The sequence below is a fragment of the Spermophilus citellus genome (assembly GCF_964194105.1).
Source record: "Spermophilus citellus genome assembly, chromosome: X".
Lineage (NCBI taxonomy): Eukaryota > Metazoa > Chordata > Mammalia > Rodentia > Sciuridae > Spermophilus > Spermophilus citellus.
In genome coordinates this window covers 518,232-538,085 of record NC_138190.1, presented here as the reverse complement: position 1 = coordinate 538,085, position 19,854 = coordinate 518,232, and the positions used below count along the sequence as shown (strand labels likewise).

Below are 19,854 nucleotides of genomic sequence, written 5' to 3'. Positions count from 1 at the left end.
TAGGTAGATTGATGGAGAGATGGATGGATGGACAGATGGATGGAGAGATGGATGGATGGACAGATGGATGGATGGACAGATGGATGGATGGAGAGATGGACGGATGGAGAGATAATGATGTCAGGTAGGTGGGTAGGTGGATTGATGGAGAGATGGATGGATGGAGAGATGGATGGATGGACAGATGGATGGATGGACAGATGGATGGATGGACAGATGGACGGATGGATGGATAATGATGTCGGGTAGGTGGATTGATGGACAGATGGATGGATGGAGAGATGGATGGATGGACAGATGGATGGATGGAGAGATAATGATGTCAGGTAGGTGTGTAGGTGGATTGATGGACAGATGGATGGATGGAGAGATGGATGGATGGAGAGATGGATGGATGGAGAGATGGATGGATGGACAGATGGATGGAGGGACAGATGGATGGATGGAGAGATGGACGGATGGAGAGATAATGATGTCAGGTAGGTGGGTAGGTGTGTTGATGGAGAGATGGACGGATGGACAGATGGATGGAGAGATGGATGGATGGATGGATGGATAATGATGTTGGTTAGGTGGGTTGATGGAGAGATGATGGATGGAGAGATGATGGATGGACAGATGGATGGATGGACAGATGGACGGATGGAGAGATAATGATGTCAGATAGGTGGGTAGGTAGATTGATGGAGAGATGGATGGATGGAGAGATGGATGGAGAGATGGATGGATGGACAGATGGATGGATGGACAGATGGATGGATGGACAGATGGATGGATGGAGAGATGGACGGATGGAGAGATAATGATGTCAGGTAGGTGGGTAGGTGGGTTGATGGAGAGATGGATGATGGAGAGATGGACGGATGGATGGATAATGATGTTGGGTAGGTGGGTAGAGAGACAGGATAAAATAGATAATGGATGAAGGGGACAGACAGACATAAATGACAGATGTAAGCAGGCTGGCAGGTAGATTTACAGGTAGATTCTAGAGAGATGAATGGACAGCACAGATACTGACATCGATGGGTAGACCCATAGGTGAAAGGCAGACAGGTGGAAAAACAGATACACGGAGGCATGGACAGGTCGCTGGACAGATGGATGGATAGATGGATGGGTAGACAGACAGACAGACACAGATTCATCACCTGTGTTTATTCCTGTAATGAAATACCTGAGGGAATTGACTTACAAACACAAAAAGGGTTGCTTGCCCTTATGGATCTGGAGGTTCGAGACAGAATGTCCTCACATCGTGGTCCTCTGCTGAGGGACACCTCGTCATGGCAGGGACACGTGGCTTAGAAAACCACTTACATCGTGAGCCAGGAAGCAGAGAAGGACTGAGAGAAGAGGGTCCCACAATTCTCTCTGGGGACAATGTCCCCCACAACCTGAAGATGTCCTATTAGGCTCCACCTCCTACAAGTTCCACCACGTCTCAGTAGTCCACCTTGGGGACCAAGCCCTGGGTCTGTTTGTGGACACTCATCCCAGCCCACAGCGCCATCTTGTCCCTGAAATTTCAGGTCTCAGGGCTGGATGATCGCGAGGGAAGTCACTAAAACGTCACTGTCACTCAAGCCCCAAGCCCCCATCCACACTGTCCCTTCTGAGTCAGTGTGAAGTTAGTGCTCCTCCTCTTCTTCTCCGAGCCACCTCAGTGTCCCTTCTTCCAAGTTGGGAAAGGACTCGATTTTGAGTGGGATGGAAATGCCTCCATATTTATTCCAAGCAGTTGGCCTCTGGTCTCAGGGATCTCCTTGGGTGGCCCTTTCCCTGGGGATGTTCACTCATCTGTCACGTTGTCACAGTAACCCCCACTGATGGAACATGTATGATGGGGTCCACTGTCCTCCTCATTGAAGGAAGAATCCAGAACATTCCATCTGCAGGAACACAGCCATCCTCTAGTGACCAAAAGACCCAACAAGAACAACCTAAAAGAGAAAAAAATAATAATTGGGGCTCCTGGTGTCCGAGATTATGTCCATGGATGGCCGACTCCATGGCTCTGGCCCAAGGGGAGCAGAACAAGATGGCGGCAGGGCCTGGAGGAGGAGAGCAGCTCAGGACAGGGCACCAGGGAGCAGAGAGAGCTCTGCTCACCAGGGACAGGACAGAGACCCCAAAGGCACAGCCCAGGGACCCCTCCTCCAGCCACACCCCACCTGCTGCAGTCACCACCCAGTGAGTCCATCCAAGTGGATTAATCCACTATGATTCTACACCCAGTGAGTCCATTCAAGTGGATGAATCCACTATGAGTCTACACCCAGTGAGTCCATCCAAGTGGATTAATCCACTATGAGTCTACACCCAGTGAGTCCATCCAAGTGGATTAATCCACTTATTAGTCTACACCCAGTGAGTCCATCCAAGTGGATTAATCCACTGTTTAAGCTACAGCTCTCATGATCTAATGATTTCATCTCTGAATATTTTTTTGCTCTGTCCCACGCTTGACTTTTGGGGAGCTACCTCCTAATCCAAACCATGACACTGTCCTCTTTCTCTCAATCCTGGGGCAGGGCTTTTCCTCTTGATTAAAAATTTCACTCTGAAAGATGGTGGAAGGAGATGGACACCATTAGCCTCGGTGCGTGCGTGACCGCCCGTACGGTGCGACGCTACCTTGGGGACGACCGTAGACACGTAAAGTTGTGCTGTCATCATGAACCATGAGTCAAAATGCCTTCGGCTGACAGATACCTAATTAAAATAAATAGATTAATTTAAAAATTCACTCTGGAATACCAAATGGAAAATGCAGACATTTCCCAAATCCCCAGCACCCCCGACCTGAGTGTTTGCAAGGACTTTGCAGAGCACAGAAGGTTCTAGAAGGTGTGCATGGCAGAGACATGGTAGTGTCCTTAGTAAAATCACTGAACAGTCTTTTTAAAACCTTTATCACAAGGTCCCTGCAAAAACTGTCCTTTCCGTGAATATTGGCAATTTTTTTCCTCCACGAAGCTAACCCTGCAGCATGTGCCACCAGCCATTAGGAGCTGGGAGGACTGATTCGCCCTCATGATCACTTACCGAGAAGAGCCGGTGGCGGCGGGGAAAGCATCTTTCCCATTTGGAGATTCCAACCCCAGTGCCCTGGGACCTGCCATTCCTGAGCTCAGATCCTCACTCCGTCACTCAGCCATGAAATATATTCCGCCCTCTGCATTGGGGAGCTAACCAACCTCGGAGAGAAAATATCTGGAAAAACCAAAAAAAATCGTCTTTGCGGAACGTGCACAGAATCCTTCCTCGTCCTGTTCTCCTGATGAGTGTCGTTTAATGAGGTGGCGTGTGCACCCTGTATTTTAAGTCCTCTCAAGAATCACCCCCTTCTCTGAACGTCCTCAATAGTCTCTTTAAGAGAGTCTGAATCCATCTACGTAAAAAATTTGATTTTCTATGACTAAGCATAAAATTCAGATTTAATTTTCGATGACTAAGTGCCTTTATCTAAACCCACTTTTAAGAAATACGCATTGGGACCCTTCTCTCTTCTTCTCTTATCTTTTAGATCTTCTGTGTTACGTATTTTCTGAGTTTTTTTTTTTTTTTTTTGATTTACTGAGTCGATCTCTGGGGGACCTCCAAACCCCATCGCTCTGACTCTCCCATAACCTCGATTCTAAGAGTCAGAACTTTGGGAACTTTCCACCGGATGCTTGCCCCTTCCTTCGCTGGGGTCACGAGGTTCTTTTCTGAAAAGCAAACCCGTTTTCCGCCTCTCGGCCTCACCCCAGCTACACGGATATGGCTGTCCGTCATCTAGTCCATCACCTCCGCTATTGAGGTGAGTCATTCATCCGGGGCGTGACATTGTCCAAAAGTGAGGTCTCAATTTGCACCGATATTCCTGAAATTCTTTTTATTTTTTTGGAGAAACAATAAATTGCTTTTGTTGACTGAGCGTCAGCGTATTTCAGAATATCTTATTTTTTATCTGAATGGTGAATCCACTGGGTCTAGAGTTACTTGTTATTCAAGACTCCATTGATGTTTTTCAGTCTATTTTTAAATTTATTATTATTATTATTATTATTATTATTATTATTATTATTATTATGTGGGTTGGTACTCTTTAATTCCTTGCTCAGCCGTCCTCCAGTGGGACCACCCAGCTCTGTGGTTTCGAGGTCTTTGCATTATCTGCCGGGTCTCTGAGCGACCTGGGAACAGCGGGCAGGGAGTGAAACGTGTGCTGTGGCTGCCCGCGTCCACTGTCTGGGACCATCTGCTTAATCCGTTTTGTGTTGCTGTCACAAAATACCTGAGGCGGGGTGAAGTAGAAAGAAAAAAGGTAGACCCCAGGATTCTGATGGTTGGAAGGCCACCACGGCATTCCTCAGGCTGTGGTAAGGGCCACCCAGCTGTGTTACAATATGGCGGAGAAGGAGGAAGGTAAGGGCCACCCAGTTGCGTTACAATATGGCAGAGAAGGAGGAAGGTAGCCAACCACATTCAGGAGGTACTAGGAGTGTGGTGCACGGCACAGCCTCCCTGGACAGCAACCCACTCTCATGAGACCTAATTCAGTCATAGGAGACGGACACCGTCCCTTGGGACACCATTAATCCCACCTCTTCAAGGTCCCACCACCTCAATCCCGTTAATCTTCCAGCAAACTATATTCAAACCACCGTCCTGTCCAACAAGTCTCTGGGAGCCATCCATTCCCTGGCGCCATTTTGAAATGTACCCAAGTTGAGAACCTGGCAGGTGGGCACCTCCAGGACCCTCATTTCAGAGACCACATGTGCAAGCCATGGCCGACCTGGAGGGCAGTGACCAGCTCAAGAGATTTAGAGCTTTATGAGCCATCAAGGGAGCTAAGAATAGAATTGTAACTAAAGCCACCAAATCGCCAATCCCCCTGCGGTCTATATGAGTCCATCTAATCCTCCATCGAGGTTCAAGAGGGCAACCGCCTGTCTCCCTAGAGCCATGTCGTTGGTGGCTGCAAAAAAAGACACTCGGCTCTGTACGGATTTCACAGACGTGATTATGTAACAAAGTCCTGGGGATTTAGGCGATGGCTTCATGTACTCTGGTCATTTTGTGCAGAGAAGGAAAATCCCATGGAATTTAGGGCTTAGTTATCATCTTACTGAGGCACAAGGATCTGCTTAGTCACAAAGCCTGAGAGATAAGTCCCGGGACCAACACTCTTGGGGATAAGACCCAAAGGGGTCACCAGACAAGCACTGTCACGTTTCCGGGAAGGGTGACAGCTCGTCCTTTTGGATGGCTTTTCTCCTCAGGGTTTGGAACAAGGAGGACTCACGCTACGTACCCCCAACACTGGGTCCCCGTTATGGTTGGCATTTTGGGTGTCCTCCAAAGAGCTCCCGGGTTAGGCAGCCCAGGAAAGCTCAGAGGTGACATGAGTGGACGGTGAGAGCTGTCCCCTCCTCAGTGTGTTTGACGGGTTCAGAATTCGAATGAACAACTGGGAGAAGGTGGAAACCAGAGGCCGGTGGGTTATAGTTGGAGGAAGTAGGTCACTGGGAACATGCTCTTAGGGACTATATCTTGTCCCTGGCTTTTTGGGAGACTATATCATGTCCCTGGTTTCTCCCTCTCCCCTCTTTCTGTCTCCCCTCGTCTTTCTGGCTACCAAGAGCTGAGCAGCTGTCCTCCATCAATCCCTTCTGCTATGAAGTTCTGCATCACCTCAGGTGTAGGGCCAAAATGGGACCTGTCCTCTTCAAAGTTCTCGTCATGTGTCTTGGGTACATTGATACGAAGTTGACTGGTACATGAGACCCACCGATGGAGCTGGGTGGTGGGTTAGCGTGATTCATGAGCTGCAGACGTGATGATCCATGGACCCGTGGTGGAATCCTTAAGAAGGAGCTCTGGGGAGGTAACTAGGGCCTTTTGTCACTCTCTGTGGTCATTCCCTACCACGATGCCATCTGCCATGTGGTGGTATAGCCAGTAGGTCCCCACCAGACGTGAGTGGGTGCTCAGGGACCTTCAGAACTATGAGCTAAGAACCCTTTTTCCTTTATGAGTACTCGTCTTCAGGTATTGTGTTATAGCAACACAAAACAGACAAATAGATCCACTGGATGGCATTCTCTTGGATGAGACGCTGGGGTGACAAGATACTCGGGTGGCAATTTCCCGTCCTTCTGATGATCTTCTCTAGAGTCTCGAGGAGTATTTTGAGAAGCATTTCCTGTCCTTCTGATGATCTTCTCTAGTGTTCTGAGGTCTAGGAGACATCACTTTACCACTTTGCTTCCATTGAATGAGAGTGGGGGATGGAAAGGGTCTGTATTTTTTTTCTTTCTGGATTAATTATTGTCAACCTGTCCTTCACAGAGAGTTCCTTGTCTTCATTAGATGTCATCGGGTGTCCTACTCTTGCAGGACAGCGCTGATGTAACTCAGTTCTGCCATTTTGATGATACTGATATGGCTCTTGGGTCCACCCATTCTATGAGAATTATTAACACCATTCCTCCTAATTCTGGTGAAAAATGTTAACAAATGGAAGTATTTCGAGGTATTTGGGGGCCACATTCCACTGTAAGGCTGTGTGCCCAGTGGTCCCAAATGGTCCAAGCATGGGGTGGCTGCCATCTTGGATCCTATTACTCAAAGGATGTGAGTGGTGTTTTTTCCCCGCTACAAGTTTTGTGGTGTCTGCTGCTCCCTCCGTCAACAGGGACAGCCACAGGCTCAGCCTCGCTAGCTGTCAAGGCACCTGATAGGAGCGGGAAGATATTTTCAGCAACGGATACTGCAGAGCAAGCGTCCCTGTGTCCTCGTCAAAGCAGATAAGGAAGGGTGACCAGTCTTCGCTCGAATTGCGTGGTGTGCTTGAATGCTTACGGAACCTCCTTTAATTTGTCCTGTTCTGTTAGACTCTATTTTATCTTGTTAGCAACACTCAACAGGAAAAAAAGTCAGGCTCACCACACGGGTAACCTAGGAGTGGTGTGCGGAGGGTCTTTAAAATTCTCCATCTTGCTTAACTGAGTACCTATTTATCACCTGGCTTCTCTCCTCCTGGTCTCTGACAACTATGGTTCTCCTTCTGTGAGTTTGATTATTTCAGATCATCCATGTTAGGGTGTAGATACGAGGTGTCCCCTCAGAGTTCACATGTGAGACCATGCGAGAAAGCTCACAGGTGAAATGAGTGGGTTAGGAGAGGTATAGACTCATAGTGGATTAATCCACTTGGATGGACTCACTGAGTGGTGATGGCAGTAGGTGGGGTGTGGCTGGAGGAGGGGGTCCCTGGGCTGTGCCTTTGGGGTCTCTGTCCTGTCCCTGGTGAGCAGAGCTCCCTCTGCTTCCTGGTGCCCTGTCCTGAGCGGCTCTCCTCCTCCAGGTCCTGCCACCATTTTGTTCTGCTCCCCTTGGGCCAGAGCCATGGAGTCCGCCACCAGGGACTGAGCCTTGGACACCAGGAGCCCCAGATCAATTTCTCCTCCTCCTCTAAATGCTCATGTGTGAGATGGTGCAGGAACATTCAGAGGTGAAATGATTGGGTTGTGAGAGGTGTAGAATAATAGTGGATTAATCCACTTGAGTGGACTCACTGGGTGGAGACTAATAAGTGGATTAATCCACTTGGATGGACTCTCTGGGTGTAGACTAATAAGTGGATTAATCCACTTGGATGGACTCTCTGGGTGTAGACTAATAAGTGGATTAATCCACTTGGATGGACTCACTGGGTGGTGACTGCAGCAGGTGGGGTGTGGCTGGAGGAGGGGGTCCCTGGGCTGTGCCTTGGGGGTCTCTGTCCTGTCCCTGGTGGGCAGAGCTCCCTCTGCTCCCTGGTGCCCTGTCCTGAGCTGCTCTCCTCCTCCAGGCCCTGCCGCCATCTTGTTCTGCTCCCCTCGGGCCAGAGCCATGGAGTCGGCCACCGGGGACTGACCCTCTGAATCCACGAGCCCCAGATCAACTTCATTCGTCTTCCCCTGGGTATTCTTACCCCCTTGTCTTTATCCACTCATCCAGTGATGGACACTGGCTGAGTGTCCGTGCATACCCTGGCCATTTGCAATAGCACAGCCGCGGACTGGGGACTACAGATGCGTCTTCGTCGTTGGATTTCGTGTCCTTGGGAGAGATACCCAAGTATCTGATTTTTCTGGATGCAGCTGGAAGCGTTTGAGAGCCTGGTGACAGCGCCGTGTTCTCTTCCCCGCACTGAGACGTCCCTGCAGATGACACCTTTCCCGTCGGCTCCCCTCTCCTAACACCTCGCTGTGTGAGAATGTACCTGCGAGGGCTCTTGTTTTTGTCTCCTCGCGAGGGGGGAGAAAATAATACCGTGGCTGACATCTGGCCCTTTCTTGCGCTGGATTCCCATCTGGGCTGTGCCTCTTCCCACACAACATCTGCCGGCTCCTTTTTTTAAAATTTGGGAGGTCCTCCGGCTGCCATTTTTCTGAGGCTGCCTCCACTTTTTTCAGTGAACGAAAATGAATAGACAGACCCGCCCATCCCCAGCGGGCGTCACAACTCAGGGGACTGACCCCACGTGGAACCAGATAGTGGGCGACATGGCCCTGGCGTGCAGGTCAGCTCCTCCCCTAGCTCAGTGTCCACTTCCAGGACCTGAGAGCCAAGCCCCTCGGGATGCCCATTCCCCAACCTTCTGATGACCTTTTCTCCGTCTTTTCTGGGTGGACCTGGATTTGGTTCCACGCCTGATATTGGACTTGGAATTGGTGGGTCCCTTTGTCCACCTTGCGTTGCTGTAATGAGATACCCGAGACCCCTTCACGTGTAGAGAAAATGTTTTTTTTTAGCTCGAAGTTCACGAATGTCCAGAGCAGGACACTGGATGCCGTTTTGCTCCGCTGAGCACCCCTTGGTGCCTCTGCTCACGGCAGGGGTCTCACAGGGACCCGAATAATCCCTTTCCACCCCCCCATCACCTGCATGATCCAGCCACCGTCTACACAGCCTGTTCCCAAAGCTGACCTGCACCAGAGCAGGGGCATCTCCAGCAGGTGCGACTCCGAGATCCTTCAGCTGCAGGGACTGGTGGGGACACTCGCTCCCTTGGAGAAGCTGGGGAAGCAGGAGGGGTCACCCGTTGACCAGAGCAATGGTCCACGAGGACGGAGGACCCCATGGGCAGCTCACGGTCCACCTGGGGTCAGGAGCTGCCCTTGAACCCGTGATATGCAACAGAGACGTTGGTACTGAGCCAATGCTGTGTGACTCTTGTCTGCCCCCGGGAAGGAGTGACAAAGGGGTTAGACTTGGGGGTGGATGTCCTTCTGGATGACTTAGACTGAGGGTGACGAGCAGCTGGAGGAGGTCCCCCAGAGGAGGACAGAGGGACTTGTGCTATTTCGACCCATCCTCGATGGCTCACTGTGTCCCTTATGCAGAGGGACTGGAAAACCGTCCACTCTGCAGAAGGCAAAGGACGGTCCCATCTCAGGAGGATTCACTCTTCCCGGTCACCTCCCTCTGACCCAATGCCCTAAGGGTCAGTGATGTCAGGAAATGAGGGTGTTGCAGAAAGATGTTCCAGGAAAGCAGGGTCCGTGTGCCTGGGTCACTGTCCCCCAGAGGGACAGAATGCATAAAGGTGTGTGTCTATGGAAAGAAGTGGGCTCGTGGGATAGTCCCAGTGGGAAGCCCCTGATCTGCCGGGCGGCCATCAGGATGGACACGGGGAGGGGCTGATCTGACACATGGAGCCCCAGGGCCAGCTGGGAGGCAGAGTCCCTTCTGGGTCCAGCCCGGGAGTCCATGAGTTCCCAGGGAAGGATCTGAATGGCTCATGTGCTTCTCGGCTGCTGAGTGGACCTGGGAGCTCTTTTTGTGCTCGGGGACTTGGAAGGAAGGCCACACTGTACCCAAAGGCAGAGAGGAGCCAGCCAGATGGGCTCGCCAGTCAGCACCAGCCACGGTGACCTCCCACCCAGGAGCTCCAAATAGAACCAGCCCTGGGACATCCGGTGAAGGTCCAGGGTGACGACGGCCCGGTAAAGGTGACTCCGAGATGCTCTTGTGGGTTGTGCTTTGATGACACAGTGAGGTGACCGGGCAAGGCTCTGACCCAACGGGTCATTAAGCTCCTGCTGAGAGTCTGAGATTTCTCATCTGGGATGTGGGCCCTGAGCCACCTCTGGTCACCACGCCGTCACTTTGGAGGATGGTGACGGTCTCAGGAATCCGTGCTGGACCTGCTTGACCATGATGGGACCTCGGGTGGGAATCTCATGTGGAGGATGGGCTCCTCCTGGGTCAGGGGGCCCTCATGCCATGGCCGTGTCCTCCCCAAAGACAGAGGAGGGGACACAGACACAGAGGAGGAGCCCCGTGGGGACGGAGGCAGAGACTGCAGTGAGGGGCCACCCGCCCAGGGCCACCTGGAGCCCAGGAGCTGGAGAGGCAGGAGGAGCCCCCTGGAGCCCTGGAGGGAGCTGGACACCATGGTAAGAGGCGGGTCCTGTCCACCTCTGGACCCAGGACCTGGTGAGGAGGGAGCTGTGTCCAGTCGTAGCAGATTTGATGCTGGTTCTCCCCAAACTCAATTCCACATGAATCCCCAGACCTCGGCACAGGACCTAGTTTGGAGGTGGGGAATGGCCGCCCACCCGCTGTCCACCATGAGTCCATCCTTTCCATGGACCCCGAAGCACAAGTATCTCCCAGACCCGGGGATGAAACCCTCCCACCCTTGAGCTGCCAGGATCCTCTCGTCCTTGGGGGTCGGTGTCCCAGGGGTGACCATGACGGTGCTCGGAGACCAACGCAGACCCATGGAAGGGTCACTGCTCTGCCGCGGAGCTGACCCCTCACTTCCTGACCCTCGTTTTCAGATTTTTGTTTTGTTCTTGTTGTTCTTAACGTCACTTCGTCATTCATGTTTACTGAGAAGAACTCGGATATCTGGTTGAGAGAGTCACGCGTCACATCCTGACCCGATCGGGACGCTTTGTGCGTCTGTCACCTCTCCCGCTTCATCATCGCGGTGGGGAGGGAACGTGCCACCATCTCTCAGCCAGCTCTGTTTGAACTCTGCAGCAGCCTAGTGCTGACGACCCACCAAGGACACGCTGGGGACATTCATCAGATGATATAGAAAATGGACGTCAGGACCGGGCGGTGCTAGCTGTGTGATGGACAGGGCAGCGTCGGAAGGACGTGGATCCAGGATGATGCAGCTGACGTCCTTAGTTAAACCTGTGCCTCTGTGAAGTCACCTTTGAGATCTGTGTCCCCTCCTCTGTCCCTGGGGAGGACACGGCCATGGCATGAGGGCCCCCTGACCCAGGAGGAGCCCATCTCAGTGACCTCTGCAGAGACCCTGCTTCCCCACCAGGTCCCACTCACAGGTCCCGGGGTCCAGCTGTGGACAGCACCCGCCCCTTACCATGGTGTCCAACTTTTCCTTCACGGTGCACAGAACAGCCTCTGGGGCAAGACTTGGCGGGAGCAGGTCTTCATTCCAATCCCCGCCTGCAGAAACTCTTCCCGCAGAGGCGCTGAGAACCAGCCGTCACTGGACACTGGAGTGTAGGTGTGGGTGGAGGGATGGGCGAACCAGACCCAGGGAGGTGCCCACCTGTAATGCCGGCCCCTCGGGAGGCTGAGGCAGGAGGATGGCAAGTGGGAGGCCAGCCTCGACCACTTAGCAACTTAGTGAGATCCTGCGTCAAAATAAGATATAAAAAGGGCTGGGGACAGGGGCTCCGTGGTGAAGTCCCCCCTGGGTTCCATTCTTAGCCAGATGACACCTCCAAATGGGATGTGGTCACAAGGGCTCTGCGTCCAGAAATGGATTAATCCATTCATGTTGTGACAAGTTCATGGACGGATGGCCCCTCCCAGGACAGACTTTGCCATAAATAGGGGCAGGACCCAGGCTGCGGAGTTTGGTGACAGCCTCCAAAGACTGACGAAGAGGCCACGGGGAAGAGCGGATGGTCCCAGGGAGGCGGTGAATTCTCCAGTTCCCAGGGTGCCGTGAGAATATTTAAGATCCTGGGATATTTAGGGTGTTTCATTATCCTTTCCATATTGGAAAAGTCCAACGTCATCAGGAGATGGCGTCAGTGTGGACCTATTCCAGAAGTTTACATAAGAAGAGGAAGTAGACAGGGATCCAAAGGGAAATTCCCGAGTAGCTTGGATGACAGGCAGCACCACCGCGCCCAGCTAGTACTGAGTCTTTGAATGGAACTGGGATGGAGCCGCCATATGCATTACGTAGTACTGAGTCTTTGAATGGGCCTGGATGGAGCCGCCATATGCATTAAGTAGTACTGAGTCTTTGAATGGACCTGGGATGGAGCCACCATATGCATTACGTAGTACTGAGTCTTTGAATGGACCTGGGATGGAGCCGCCATATGCATTAAGTAGTACTGAGTCTTTGAATGGACCTGGGATGGAGCCGCCATATGCATTAAGTAGTACTGAGTCTTTGAGTGGATCTGGGATGGAGCCGCCATATGCATTGAATGGTACTGAGTCTTTGAATGGATCTGGGATGGAGCCACCATATGCATTAAGTAGTACTGAGTCTTTGAATGGATCTGGGATGGAGCCGCCATATGCATTACATAGTACTGAGTCTTTGAGTGGATCTGGAATGGAGCCGCCATATGCATTGAATGGTACTGAGTCTGAATGGACCTGGATGGAGCCGCCATATGCATTAAGTAGTACTGAGTCTTTGAATGGATCTGGGATGGAGCCGCCATATGCATTGAATGGTACCGAGTCTTTGAATGGACGTGCGATGGAGCCGCCGTATGCATTAACTAGTACTGAATTTTTGTATGCATTAAGTAGTACTGGATGGAGCCGCCATATGCATTGAATAACACTCTTTGAATGGAAAAGAAAAGACCATGAAAAGACACGGAGAATGTTCCAGAATGTCGTCCCAATCGAGCAAGAGAACATTCTCCTAGCGTCGTCCTCTGTGTTTGAACAGGTGGCGGGTTCCCTGGGTCTCACCCTGGCTCTGACGTGCCCAATCTGCCCCTCACTGATGGCGGGTTCTGTTCTAGCTCCGTGAGCACTGCCCTTTCTCTGGATGAATTTCTTCTCCCCCCAAAGACTTCTCTTCCCCCGAGAGTTTCTGGATGATGCTTGGGGTTCACGTTGATCTCCTTCCTCCTGGACGTTCTTGTGTGCTGTGGACCCAGAGTCCAGCTGTTCATCCACTGGACCTGGACGTCCTTCCAAGCACCTCCAGGTCAGGATTCCTGTCCGGTCCTCAGCTGTCCCTGTATTTCTTGAGATGGTGATGACATCCTTACCACCTAGACTTGTGAAGTACACAGGTTGGGCATAATCCACCAGGTCCTCTCCATTCTACAGACGGACCCCTAGGCCATGTCCAGAGATATGGATCTGGCCTCAGAGCTCTCTTAAACAGCTCTGGCCTCTATTTCAGCCTCAACTCTTGCTCGGACTCTTGCAGTGGGCTCCTCTGTGGGCTCTTAGCCCTTGGCTGCTCTCATCCTACTTTTCAGATACTCAGAGTGACCTCGGTGTTATTCCTCCACCCGGGGGGTCTGTTGGGGAACCAAGCGCTCGGCCCTTACAGCTTCCTTGGATTTCTTTTTCTGTTTTGGGGGGTATTGGGGATTGAACCCAGGGGTGCTTAACCACTGAGCCACATCCTCAGCCCTTTTTATTTTTTATTGGGACACAGGGTCTCATTGGGTTGCTTAGGGCCTTGCTAAGCTGCAGAAGCTGGCCTCCAACTTGCGATCCTCCTGCCTCAGCCTCCAGAGCTGCTGGGATGACAGGTGGGCACCACCACACCCAGCTGCCCCTCCTTTCTTACGACCCTGATTTTTGTACTGGTTTTCCATCACGACAATGTCAACTCTTTTTATTTTTTTTTTATTTCCCTAATTTTAGTAGATTTTTTTGAAAAATGCATACAGTCCATGCAGACTTGGTAAAACCCATCAGCTCAAGGTCTTTGTATCCGGGTTTGAACCCGTGAGCGGGATTCTCCATTCTTGCAAAACCTGAAGGAATTTGCTAGATGCGGTGGGCACCCCGCCCCCTCTCCTGAATGCTAGTCTTTCTTATTAATTTTTTGCTAATTCTCTTATGTCTGTGGGTCTGATTAGAACCGGTTTCTTTGATTAGATTTTTTGGCTAATCAGTATTTTCTCAGGAAAAAAAATTCTTTCCTGGAGATTTTCACAGTTTTTTTTTTTTTTTAATGGATTTAGCCTAGCGGTAATAACCACCAGGAAAATGTCATTATAGAACGTTCTTCTTGGGGTCCTCTTTCCGATTTGTACATTTGCATTTTTAGCCTCATTAATATATTATGCAAAACCCCCTCCAGCCCTCCCCTCCCCCTGTCCCTTTCTGGGCACCCTGACAGACAGGTCACCCTGTCACTCCCGTCTGCAGAGCTGGACGTGAGATTTCTCCACCTGGAAGGTGGCTCCGGCCACTCTGGCTGGGTATAAAACTCTGCCCTGGGGAAACACTGTTGCAAGAGGTTGAAAATCCAGTCGCTTTGCCCTCTGGAGGCCGCACGGGTGGGTCCACCAATTCTTGTATCCCCAGCTCTAGAGACCTGCAAAGTGGCGAGAGTGCCCTGTGTCCTGCGTCTCCACGGGTCTCTCAAAAATGGCTCCTGTCCCTAGAGCATGCACAGCTCTCTTCGCTGAGTGTGGAGAATCTCTTGCACCTTATGTGACCCTCCCGGAAACATCAGCGTTAATTTTCAGTTTTCCCTTAAACTTCTCCCAAATAGGAGGCCATTCCCTGCCCCCCCCCAGGCCCGAGACTCTTCTCTTGGGGTCCACTCAGAACCCAGTCTCATTTCCTCTCCCAATTTAAAGACCTAAAGACCTAAATGGCTTGGCATCTGTCCCTGCCGATGGGTCCCCCATCCTCCTGGGTGTACCCAAATCCTCGCGTGCTCACGTCCTGGGCAGAAAATGGTGCGGTCCACACACAACCTGTCAATCACAGGCAAACCCACCTCTCTCCCACGCTCAGGAAGAGGGTGTCCCTCGCTGGGGGTCACCCTGGGACATGGTTGTCTCACTGTTCCTGACTTTTCCTGACCCAGGGCTGATTCCGAACGGGAGAGAGGCCAACCTGTCTGGAAGTGAGCCTCGTGCGCAGGCTGGCAGTAACCCCATGTCTCCGTTCCCCTCCAGTCGAGTTTTTGTACTGTGACCTGGGCTCCATGACATCCATCCGGCAGTTCGTGCACCAGTTCAAGATGAGGAACGTCCCGCTGCACGTCCTGGTGAACAACGGTAAGTCGCGTCCAGGTGGACGCAGCGGATGCTGACGTGATGGCCGGCACCTCTCAGTGGGTGCAGGAGGGTTTCCCTGAGGCTGGCTGCCTGTTGGACGTCAGGGCTCTGTGGTCCCCAATGTCCTTTGCAGCCCCGGCGTCAGGTGTGCTGGATGTTTAGATGCGTCCCCTTGGGCTGTGGTGCCTGGGGACCCACAAATCTCATCACATCCTAACGATGCTGCTGTGGGACCAGCCCTGTGAGGTCCCCAGATGCCCATGGGTGGCTCTCTCTTGGGTTCTGCAGACCTGGCCCCACAGTGAGGCCTGGGGACCTCTATTTGTTGCTTAGGTCCTTGCTAAGTTGCTGAGGCTGGCCTCCAACTTGCGATCCTCCTGCCTCAACCTCCAATGCCTCCGGCATTAGACATGTGCACCACAGCCTCCGGCACTTGGAAGTAAACTTCTAAGACCTCCCAGAACCCAGATTTGTTTCTACTTTGAGTCTTTTCAATGCCTCCAGGAAACAATCGATCGTTGGCAAACACTAAACAGATCACACAGGAGCTGGGGTCTCCTTTGGGTAGCATTTTAAAAATCGACCCCCGTTTTCTCTTCCCGGCTCTGCTGGATGCGGACGGGTCAGTTCGCTTGGTCATTTATCAAATGCCAGAATCATGCATCGTGCACCTCGTGGAGAACCGGCTCCGTATTTATCGTCTGTTCAGCAAAGGCCACTCGCGAGGCTGAGGCAGGAGGATGGCAAATTGGAGGCCGGCCTCAGCAACTGAATGAGGCCCTCAGCTACTCTGCCAGACGCTGTTGCTAAATAAAAAATAAAAAAAATAAAAAGGGCTGGGGACGTGGCTCAGCGGGTCAGCACCCTTGGGTTCCATCCCCAAATCCCCCAAAGCAAAAAGTGTCCCTTGTTCCAAACCCACACACGAAGGCACAGACTTCGTGGCTAGTCCCTGGCATCCAAGGGCCACTCGGTCCATCTGACTGTCCCCCGGAATCCTTGTCCCCCCAGCTGGTGTGATGATGGTCCCTCAGCGGCAGACCAAGGACGGGTTCGAGGAGCACTTGGGGGTCAACTACCTGGGCCACTTCCTGCTGACCAACCTCCTGCTGGACACGCTGAAAGACTCGGGCTCCCCGGGCTGCTGTGCCAGGGTGGTCACCGTGTCCTCGGCCACCCATTACGTCGGGGAGCTCAACCTGGATGACCTTCAGGGCAGGTGGGTTCCGCCTGGTCAGTGGCCGCACTGGGCAGGGCCTGCTGGGCTGCGCTGGGCTGCACCATGGGCTTCTCTGTGCTGGTCCTTGTGCTCAGATGCAGGCAGCATTTCCGAGCCCCCAGGCTGCGCCGGGTCCCCCAGCCACACAGGGCCAGGCACCGCGCCCCGTGTGCAGAGCCTGTAGGGTCATCAGATTTGAGCGCGTCGTGTGCAAAAATGACTTTACGTGACTTCTGCAGCCTAAAACGGTCCTGCGCGGAACGTGGGTGGGGGGCGTGGCTGTGCTGGGCTGAGGGACGTTGTGCTCCTTCCTCCTCCCCGCCAGGGGGAGGTCTGGGACGCAAGCACACGCAGCAGGTGCCGTGGCCACACCTGGCGTCCCAGCGGCTCCGGAGGCTGAGGCAGGAGGATCCCAAGTTGGAGGCCAGCCTCAGCGATTTAGCGAGGCCCTAAGCAACCTGGAGACAGAACCTATCTAGTTGGAGGAAGGATCCTCGTCCCCCTGGGTCCCGGGACCTGGTCTGCGTCAGGGTCCCAGAAGTCCCCCCTTCAGGGTCTCCTGGCTCCTCTCAGGGACATGCCTTCCCGCCTGCATGTCCCCTGCAGGTCACAGGTGGTGTGTGAGGAAGGTGGTGGAGGCTGTGCCCGGAGGCCAGGCAGGGCTGCAGGTCCAGGGCTTCTGGGAAAGGAAGCTGTGGGGTCAGCACTGGGGGCCGTTGATAGAACTGTCCCCTGGACCTCGTGTCCACCATCTGCACCCGTCTGTCCCCCCTCAGGGCTTCAAAGTGATTTTGTCAACGGCCCTGAACGGGGCTCCCTGGGATTCCAAACCCTGACCCTGAGGCTAAGTCGGCTACAGGCGGTTGATTGACAGCCGGGCAGAGTGGGCGGGCCTGGGGTCTGAGCCTGGGGGCGGGGCCTCCCGTCGGTCCCCGCCTCCTCCTGGGGCTTCACTTGCCCCCAGCTCCTGGGGACCCGCGCCTGTTCCTCCTCCTCCTCTCCCTTCCCCCTGGTGATCTGATCCTGCTCCTCCCAGACCCCCCCGGGGGACTGTCTCCTGGAATTAATTGTCCCCTTGGGTCCCTGTCTCCAAGACAGCACCGTGATGTGGCATTTGAAAACCTTCTGTTCCTGCCGGGGGCCGTCCCACGGTGACAAATCCACATAATTACAGAGCCCGTCCCTGTCCTCGGCACAAACCTGCCTTTTATGATTCACTTTCTGCTTTTTAAAGGATCCAGGAACCGTCCCCCTCGCCCCCAGCCAACCCTGTGATTTAGAGCCAGTGGCTTGAGATGATATGGAAATGACCCCAGAAGCAGGAGGCGCCTGTCCCCCCTGCCCCGCCCCCCAGCATGTGTCCTGTGTCCTGTGGGCTTTTTTCCCCCACCAGGAGAATGATTGGAGGGCTTCCTGGGACCCGGGAGGTCCTTCCTGCCCCATTTCTCTGAATTGCACAGTCTGCAACCCTAACCACCCTCCACCTCATCCTCCCGAATCATTTATGCTGAGATGTGATTTTTCCCTTTTTAGCACCAGCCCGTGTCCATCCTCACGGCCCTTTGCTGACCAGTCTCTGTCTGTCTCTAAGGCAGGGGACCTGTGAGTTATTTTCCATCAGGAATCCAACAGAGCCCAGGCTACACCTCAGATCGGGCCGGTGGATTTGCCCTGAAATGGATTCATGTCCTGATGACACCCCCCGGGTTGCCTTTCTTGCTGTCCTTGGGCTTCAGCACTAGAATCCACTTGAATGGATTAATCCACTTGCATGGATTAACTGGGCAGTCATTGCAGATCTGCAGGGCGTGGCTGCAGGATGTGGGTCACTTTGGGGTCCATATTTTGTCTTTGTTGAGCAGGGCCCTCTCTGTGGGACAGTGCAGATCTGAGGGCCTCCGAAAACTTGTGTTGTGAGGCTGGTTCCCCAACGTGGTGGTGTTGGGAGGTGGGGTACCCTTTAGGAGGCGGAGCCTAGTGAGAGGAAGTTAGGTCTTTGGGGGCGTGGCTTTGAAGAGAATTCTGGGACCCCAGACTCTTCTTCTCTCTCTCTGTTTTTACTTCCTGAGCACCATGAATTGAGTCCTGCGTCCACCCGCTTTTGCCCCTCACCACAAGCCCAACCCAGAGGGCCGAGCGATTTTGTCTGAAACCATGAACCAGCATAAATCAACCTTCCCTCCCTACACATGATCTCAGGGATTTTTGTCACAGCGACGGATTGCTGACCGATACCGTGACTAAATAGCACATTTTACCCCCAGACCATCTCGGATTTCCACGTGGGCACACCCAATCAAATCCTCTCCAGTTTCACATCCAGACGGGCATGCACAGGCCCAGCTGACCTCTCCTATGTGCAGAGGACAGAGCCAAGGTCCTGGGGCTTAATTACACCTGAGAAATGTCTCCAAATGACTACTTTGTTTTTTTAGGGCACCTGGGATTGAACTCAGGGGCCCTCGACCCCAGCCCTATTCTGCATTTTATTTAGAGACAGGGTCTCCCTGAGTTGCTAAGCACTTTGCTCAGTTGCTGAGGATGGCCTCCTCCTTGCAATCCTCCTGCCTCAGCCTCCCAAGCCGCTGGGAGGAGAGGCCTGCTGCCACGGCACCCGGCTTCAGTCAATGATTAGGAAACGGGGGTTTCTCAGGCTTTCCCTCCTGGGCTGGGAAGCCGGGATGGCTGAGCTGTAGTAGTTGCTACAAAAACCTCATCTTGAGGTTGTTGGTTGTTTGCAAAAAAAAAAAAAAAAAAAAAAGAGATAATTCTCATGATAAGCCAGATCCGTTGCTGGGCCACCTCTTGGTGGCCTGCTCATTTGTCCCCATGACCCCTGGGCTGCTCTTCAGCTGGGCGTGCACCTGCTCAGTGTCCACGTGGGCAGGGCAAGGGCTGGTGGGGAGTGCGCACTCAGCACCATGTCCTCTGACTCGGTCTTCTCCGTGGCCTCTGCAGCCGCGGGTGCTACTCGCCTCACGGAGCCTACGCGCAGAGCAAACTGGCCCTGGTCCTCTTCACCTACCGGCTCCAGCGGCTGCTGGCCACCCAGGGGAGCCACGTGACCGCCAACGTGGTGGACCCCGGGGTGGTCAACACGGACCTCTACAGGCACGTCTTCTGGGGCACGAGGCTGGTCAAGAGGGTCCTCGGCTGGCTCCTCTTCAAGGTGAGACCCCCGGGGGGTGGGGCTGGGCCACCTGCGGCCACCAACGCAAAATACAAGGTCAGAGTCCAGTGCTTGATTAATCCTGCACCCTGTGTCCAGTGTCCCTGAACGCTGCGGGTGGGGTTCCCCTGCACGATGTCACAGCCAGCTGCAAGGGACTCTTCCAAGTCTTGGGACCCCTGGGGTCCCCACTGGCTGAGCTCTGA

At 53.2% G+C, this 19,854-nt stretch overlaps 1 protein-coding gene across 1 annotated transcript in view; it reads left to right on the top strand.

The window, feature by feature from the left end:
• DHRSX (dehydrogenase/reductase X-linked) overlaps positions 1-19,854 on the top strand; it is a 42,912-nt gene that overhangs the window by 19,058 nt on the left and 4,000 nt on the right. Inside the window, 3 exon segments of the mRNA XM_081277186.1 lie at positions 15,159-15,260; positions 16,272-16,479; positions 19,438-19,648. Coding sequence (XP_081133312.1) covers positions 15,159-15,260; positions 16,272-16,479; positions 19,438-19,648 — 521 coding nt within the window.